The sequence below is a fragment of the Poecilia reticulata genome, linkage group LG8, assembly GCF_000633615.1.
Source record: "Poecilia reticulata strain Guanapo linkage group LG8, Guppy_female_1.0+MT, whole genome shotgun sequence".
Lineage (NCBI taxonomy): Eukaryota > Metazoa > Chordata > Actinopteri > Cyprinodontiformes > Poeciliidae > Poecilia > Poecilia reticulata.
In genome coordinates, this window is record NC_024338.1 from 7,911,580 (window position 1) to 7,919,108 (window position 7,529).

Genomic DNA, 7,529 nt, shown 5'->3' on the forward strand with positions numbered 1-7,529 from the left:
TCGTTCAATATATATAATTTTATTGTTGTTTTTATTATTATGTTATGGCTCTATGGTTAAGATAGTTTCAGACTGTTTAGCTTCATCAACATCATAAATAAAGTATTTAAATTCAAATATAGACGCGTGAAAAATAAACAAATATGCAAATAATGCTAAAAATGAATAGAATTTGCTTGATGACAGTGGTGACAGACTAGCTGGAGGCAAATTTCTGCAGAATGGAAAAAAACAGAGTTTCTACACTCAAAGGTACTACTAGGCTTCTCCACTAACAGGAAGGAAAATTATTCACACACACACAAAATATATATATTTATTTTATTTTTTTCTATATTTTTGTTACGAATAAAATAATATTCATATTCAGTCTTCCTTTGCTTTCCTAAATAAAAGCCAACTACAGAAGCTGCCTAGTAAGTAAATAATTGAATTTGTGTTGTTAATATCAGTATGAATTTCTTTGTTGTTCTCCAACAAACAAAGAAACCTAATCATGAACAAACCTCATCATGAAGGCCAAGCAACAACAGACAGGAGGTTGTGGAAACGTTTAAGGCAACAGTTGGTTATAAAAAAAGCAAAAAACTTTGATCCATTCTCAATTATACAAAAAAGTGAAATGTATGACTGCTGGCCTACTAAGAACATCTGCTAGCATTATATGAGTGGCCATGGTAACCCTGAAGAGCATACTTCCTTGGTTTTATGAGTACTCTGTGTCGTCATAGCAACAAATCCAGTTTTGTTCTTGTTCCTGCAGGGAAGAAGGGCTCAGAGCTCGGGGAGTACGACCCTCTCACCCAGGCAGACAGTGACGACGAGAGTGAAGAGGATGACCTCGTGCTCAACTACCCCAGAAACGGCCTGGGCAGGGACGGCTGCCTGGCCCCGGGCTCCTCCAAGACGCGCAACGGGAGGTCGGGAAGGCTCATCGGCGCCACCGACAGGGCACGGGACGACGACGAGGAGGAAGAAGAAGAAGACGACGACGACCAGTGGACGGCCCAAGTTTCCGGCAAGCCCAGAAGGACTCGGGGCGACCGGAAGGGCGGCCAGTACTGGAGCCGCGGGGAGCTGGGGAACGGGGAGGACCGAGGAGGAGGAGGAGGAGCCGGGCCGTCTGGGGCCGCCGGGCTGGGCTCTCACATCTCTGAGGCAGAGGAGAAGAGGAGGAGAGCGAAAAATGTGATCCGGAGCGCGTTTTTCCTGGTGCCTCTCGTCTGTGTCATGTTGATCGTGCTGCTGTGTGCATTCCTGGTTCCCTGCCAGAAGGCAGAGCTGGAGAAGAAGCTGCAGTGGGAACGAGCGCTGGGAGACGCAGGAGGTAAAGATGACCCAGAAATCTGCAGCTTACAGTCAAACATACAAAAAACGCTAATTAGCTGGTCGGCAAATCAGGGCAAAATAAACACCTAAAGCAGCACTTAAGCCTTACAGAGGAGTCCTGCTGTCTAGACAGCCATGTCTCCTTTTTATATTTAGTCGCTTGTGATTATACAGCATGGTTTGTTTTTAACTGCATCCGACACAATGCTTCACATAAAATAAAACCAGCTTCAGCTAAAGCAGCTGGTGGGTTTAGCAGGAGAAGGCTAACATTTGTCCTTGGTTATTGTTCAGGCGTCACTCCGCCTGCGCTGGCTTTATGGGACGTTGACGGTGATTCGGTGGAGGACGTGCTTCTGGGTGTTACTGAATGGACAAATGGCACGCATGCAACACAAAGGAGCAAAGGTAAGCTCTGTGAAAAGGATGTTTCGGGTTTATTTTTATTTTTTTCCCCCCTCTAAAAGGATTTTATTGTTCCAGTCTACAGCGCGGTGGCCGTCTGCGCCGTCAGCGGCCGGGTGCTGTGGAGGGAAGTCCTGAACGAGCCGGTCATGTACCTCCAGTGCGGTCTGCAGCTGAGCACGCAGCCGTCGCCTGTTTGCCTCATTATCGGAAAGTCCAACCTCATGGCGGTCAACGGCGCCACAGGTTAGCATCGACTTCGTGAAGCACCAACAAATCGCCTAAGAAAAAAAAGTTATTTTTGTATTTCATCATTTTCTGAATCCCACAAAGTATAATGTTTAACTTGGATGTAAGATTTTCAGAGTTTGGTGGGCACCCTTCTCCTAATCTTGCTAATGCGCCAACAGTGCAGCTAATTTTTAGCTTAGTGCTTTASTGTTTTTGCTAACTTTGAAAACGTCTAGCGGACTTAGCATCCCCTAAATTATATTTTCAATATAAAATCTAAAGCAGTAATTTTACTCGGCTGCTTTGTAAAATCTTCAGTTTCATGAACTTCGACATCTGTGTTGAAGTTTTGGTTTTCAACTTAAGATTTCTTCAACTAGTTAGATGTTTATATTCATGCTTTTATTTTGAAATAATTTTCTCTCCTCACSTTTTTCTGTCCTCCCCACATAACTTTATTAAAATAAAAAATGCACAGTCGAGAACAAGATATAAATACGTATACCATATCTAAGGGAATTATAGAATATGTAAATTACAATTGATGTTATTAATTTTATGCTCGGTGGTCGTAATCTTTCAAGGAAGTTATAATTTGACTTTAGCATTTAAAATTTAATTGAAGGACTCGGCAGACATAAGAAAATCTGGAAATTATTATTTAATTACTGAGGACTATAATATAATAAATATTAGATATTTGTTAGTAAATAAATAGAAATAGTGCTTGAGCTCCTAATAAAATGTGATCAAAGATGTTTTTCTCTCTCTCTTTAGGGAGGAAGTTGTGGTCAGTCGCCCTTAGAAACATTGAATCCCAGGCTGTGGTGCTTCCTGACCTCCAGGGCGACTCCGTCCCAGATCTGCTTCTAGCTACTCTACCTGCTGATGAGGTGAAAACATGCCAACCGTTTGACTTTTTCACATTCAGCTTTCATTTAATTTAAAATTGAGTGTAACTGTAAAAGATTTTTCCTATTTCTTCCTGTCATTGTCCCAGATTCTTATATCTCGTATCACTAAACGAAGTTGGATCCTGACGGTTTTGCTTTGATTTATTTCTGTATTMACGTGCGGTTTTTTWAAATATTCATTTTCAGAATCTGGATTTATCGCTGACTCTCATCTCTGGACAGACGGGAAAGAAAATTGGAGATCCTGTCCCCTTCAACCTCAGAGGTCAAGGAAAGCTCATTGGTCCGTTGCTGCACGAGACCCAGCATGGAGCGTACTACATCCTGTTTGGACTGGGTGAGGCAGAGCGAGACCGGACTCACAGCCACAGCTAAACCCATCGAAACTGACTGAGTTCCACTTTCATAATCTAAACCGATATGATTCATCGTGTCTCCAGGTAACGTCCAGGCCATCTCTCTGCAAGACATCTATGTTGGTGCGTTGCCCGAAACGCGTTTTGTTTTGAAGAAGGATTTGCGCTGGGAGAACATGAAGAACGCCTCTTCCTCCTCCTTTATCTCCATTTACAGGTACGACTCGTAAATGGAGAAAAAGGAAGAACTCTTAAGGTTTTAAGATAAACTCCCCTAAAAGACAAAAAAAAAAAGGGAAAAAATCCAGCTCTAATTTGAGAGCATTTACATATATTTGAGAAACATACAGGAGTCATGTATTTACGACGGCGTATTATGGCCATCATACATAGAAAAAAGAAAAAGGAGTAAAACACAGAAATTGTAAGATTAATCGTAGATTTCCTATGGTGGAAAATTGGGAAATTTCTGAGTTTCAAAAGTCTAAAATTGTCAACYTTTGAAACTCAGAAATTTCCAAGATTTTTACTAGAAAATCTCTGAGAATTATCTCAAAATTTCAGTTTATTTCTGCTTAACTTATTCCTTTGCTTTCTACCTACAATGGCCTTAATACGCATTAATCCATATTCAAGACAACGAAAGAGTGAACTCACTTTTTGCTGTGTCGTTTTTCTTTTTTTTTTGTTTTGTTTTAGTGGCTCAGAGCGTGTGGAGTTCCTGCTCCCCCTAGTGGCCGGTTTTGGGAACAACCGCAACAGTCTGGACTCGGTCTCCAGCCTGAACTCGACCAGAAGTGACTGGGTGTTGTTCTATGGGGCCAGCACGCTGTCCGTGCTCAGACAGCGCGACTTACACAAGCAGTGGACTTTCAGCAACGCTTCGATTCACAGGTCGCACACCTCTGAGTGTCTRAGCAGCAAAAAACGATGAAACATTTCAGCTTCTGTCAATACAAATTATTCTGAAGYTATTCAATCTTACAGGTTGACGTTACATTTTTTTCTCTCCACAGTGAGCCAGCTTTGGGTCACTTCGACAGCGATGGAGTTCTGGACCTTTTTGTTCAGCATTCAGCAAACGGCATCATGACGGTAAATATCTGCTTATCTGACTCTTTGGTGATGTCATACGTTTTCTTCTTTGTGTAAAACATGCTTCGACTCAGACTCACGGTTTTCCCGCCCTGCTCCTCGTCCGCCAGGCGCTGATCATYAGCGGGGCGAGCGGGACGCCCCTCTGGAAGGCTGAGTTTGTGTGCCCTCGTCTGGTTTTGGAAGCGTCCGCCATATCGACCTCGACCGGCCAATCGGCCTTCCTGTTCTGGGCCAGCGAGCCAATCAGAGCACAGAGGAACGTTCCCAGGACGACGGTGAGTCTCTACAGCCGAGACTGAGCATCTGCTGGAGGAATAATAAAAACGGTGTGTTTGTGTGTGTGACTTGTGGCRACCTGTGTCCAGATGGCGCCGGGCGTGGCCGCAGCGGAGCCGCTCATCAGGAAGCTCTTCCTGCTGCATCCTGCGCATCCTGCAGCGCTGCTGCAGCTGAGCAGCACCACGGACACAGCGGTCACATCTGCGGGTGAGACAAACCGAGGCASTTCAGCATTTTACTTCGTTYTTAGGCTGATGCTTTAAAATGAAATCATTTGCAAATTTGTAGACGTATTCATGCTCCWTTTGAAAAATAATTTTGTCACAAAGAGGCATTTTTGTCCTCAGTCTAAMTAAATAGAACTRACTTAGAGCTGCAAATATTACATAAACTTTTCAAAAATATATATTTACGTATTTTGATAAATATCCACTGCAGGAAATTTGTTATGTTTTTTTTAAAGAATAACTATTTTTGCTCCTATTTTTTAGGTTTTAAAAATAAAGAAAAACTTTTCTAAAAAGTTTCATGTTCTTAAACATAGTTTCCATCGTAATAACAAAAATAGCTTTTGATGTAGAAATGACAATTATTCTGTGTAAAATAGCTAAAACCTGCATTTGTTTTTATATCCATTTCTGAAACTGTTTCATAATTTTTAGTCAAAGATTTTAAGGACCATTAAAATCCACCTGTGGCCCCGGAGCCGCAGGTTGCAGACCCCTGCACTATAGTCATAAACCTTTTATACACTTTTATAGTCCGTTTATGACTATAAGCTTTTTACACATTGGGAAAATTTTTTACACATTTTCCCAATGTGTAAAATTGTCACATTGGGATTTTATGTGACGGACCAACACAAAGTAGAACATAATTGTGAAAAGGATGTTTATTTTAAAAAAATAAGTCTTAAAAGTGTGGCATGCTTATGTTTTCCTTTAAAATCCATTGCAAGTTAAATAATTACTAAGTCGAGTCAGTATATACAAAATCMTGTGTGCTTATAAAATGAATATTGCACATCACAGTAAACACACCGACCTCCACTGGAATACATGGTGGTGGCTGCATCATGCTGTGGGGAACATTAAACCTGTTAGAGGCTGTGAGATACTTGAGGCAACAATCCTAATTAAACAACCAGAGCTGAACATTTGGTGTATTTAAACCACATTTGTTTGAGTAAAAGTTAGAAGGGTCAAGTCAAAGTTCAGGTCTGAGGAAAATTGACAAGACCTGGAAAAAACACACAAAAAAAAAACCCGCCTTCAATCCAATTTAACTGACCTTTGCTCCACAATTCACACTCACGTCTATTATTATTTTTGGTTGTGAACGTGAAATCAGTCGAAACTGTTTAGTAGGAATAAAATGGATCGAAAATGTTTCCAGTGTGTGATACTAGTCACTCTCTTTGCCAGTGAGCTACCTGGAGTATCTGAAAGACGCCACYTACATCACCGTGTCCTCCCGGCCCACGACCGGCTCTGGGACCAGCGCTCAGATAGTGGAGAGCACCAGCCTCAAAGCCGCCATCAAGACGGGACAAATCGTCCAGCTGGGCGAAAACCAGGAAACCGAGGCGGCCGGGAAAGTMACAGTGCACGAGGTGAACGCGTTTTTCAGGCGCCTCTCCTTCAAGCCTCAGGTAACTTTGCTGTAATAATATATATATATATATATATATATATAGTTATATGTATATAGTCTTTTTTTTATTTATATTTTCATCTATAAACTGGTACAGAGTGATAACTGAATGCTATTTTTGCGTAGTGATGAAGCTTTGCATCGTGTGGAGCCACAGAGCCTGAACGTCATGAGTCGTCAGCACTACTTCTGCACTAAAGGGTCACAATGCATTGAAAGCTGTTTACATTCTGTTAGCTCCATTAAGAAGTTCWACRTTACTGTGAATTTTTTTTTTCTGCGTAAAATGTTTCTTTATGTTGATTTATTTTGTTCTTATTGCAGAGATCGCACTAGACTTTTTTGTTCTCCGTCATTTTGACTGACAGCATGTTCTATTTTTAAACGTCAAATCATAGTCACATTAACATCGGCTATTTAGCCGCATTTTTATGCGGTTTAGTTAATATTCACCTAGTTRAACYGTGAATCCAGATCCCATCACACATCAACGCATCTAACATTTTCTCCTTGACAAAAACCACCGACTGTGACCCCAATAACTTATAATAAATTAACCGACTCCACTTAAATTACCAGCACTTCACCTGCTGGTTTTAAGACCAGCCTCACAAATTCCTCCTGGTCGCATCTGCAGAGAAATCTGCGCTGGTTCATCGGTCAGTTGGATCTGTCCGATTCAAACCGATCAATTGAATTATTTTTACCATGTGCGTCCTGGCGTGCGCTTTTACGTGGATTTTTTTTGTGTGGTTTTGCTTCCCCGAAACCGACAGATGTTACRTCTGCCGCGCTCCTCCTGAGCACCGTTCTCCTTCTGGTTGCAGGCGGGTAACGTCTTCCAGCTCCATTTGTTAAAACCGCAGAGTGAGTTAAGTTTAGTTCTTCTCCGCATTGGTTGTGCAGCACTGCGCTTGTTACGGTCTAATTAACTTCTGCACCGTTATTTATTTCTTCAAGATAAACTGCCGGCTSCTCTGTTTAGACTATAAATGTATTAACACAACGTTACATTCTCTTTAGTTTTCTCTGTTCTGTACTGGGGACTTGAATTAAAAACCATTTCAACCAAAGGTTTTGAATGCGTTTCTGAACCAGACTCTCCAAAGCCTCCTGTCCATAACTCTTCAACACGCTGTCAGCTCCCGGTCAGAAAGACGCTTTTAGTTCAGTGTCCATGACATGATATTCAGAAAAGATTTTTGTTATTGATTGATTTCAGTTGCCTCTGCGATGAACTCTTTGCATAAAGTCTATAATGTCT

At 41.6% G+C, this 7,529-nt stretch overlaps 1 protein-coding gene across 1 annotated transcript in view; it reads left to right on the top strand.

The window, feature by feature from the left end:
- Nucleotides 1-7,338, top strand: part of fam234b (family with sequence similarity 234 member B) — an 8,248-nt gene extending 910 nt beyond the window's left edge. The window contains exons 2-13 of the mRNA XM_008415516.1: nucleotides 764-1,327; nucleotides 1,624-1,737; nucleotides 1,813-1,980; nucleotides 2,743-2,858; nucleotides 3,066-3,216; nucleotides 3,320-3,452; nucleotides 3,935-4,129; nucleotides 4,252-4,330; nucleotides 4,441-4,608; nucleotides 4,699-4,819; nucleotides 6,037-6,263; nucleotides 6,392-7,338. Of these exons, the coding sequence (XP_008413738.1) occupies nucleotides 764-1,327; nucleotides 1,624-1,737; nucleotides 1,813-1,980; nucleotides 2,743-2,858; nucleotides 3,066-3,216; nucleotides 3,320-3,452; nucleotides 3,935-4,129; nucleotides 4,252-4,330; nucleotides 4,441-4,608; nucleotides 4,699-4,819; nucleotides 6,037-6,263; nucleotides 6,392-6,394 (2,039 nt within the window). The 3' untranslated portion in view covers nucleotides 6,395-7,338. The remainder of the gene's footprint in view (nucleotides 1-763; nucleotides 1,328-1,623; nucleotides 1,738-1,812; nucleotides 1,981-2,742; nucleotides 2,859-3,065; nucleotides 3,217-3,319; nucleotides 3,453-3,934; nucleotides 4,130-4,251; nucleotides 4,331-4,440; nucleotides 4,609-4,698; nucleotides 4,820-6,036; nucleotides 6,264-6,391) is intronic.
- Nucleotides 7,339-7,529: the final 191 nt, after the last annotated feature.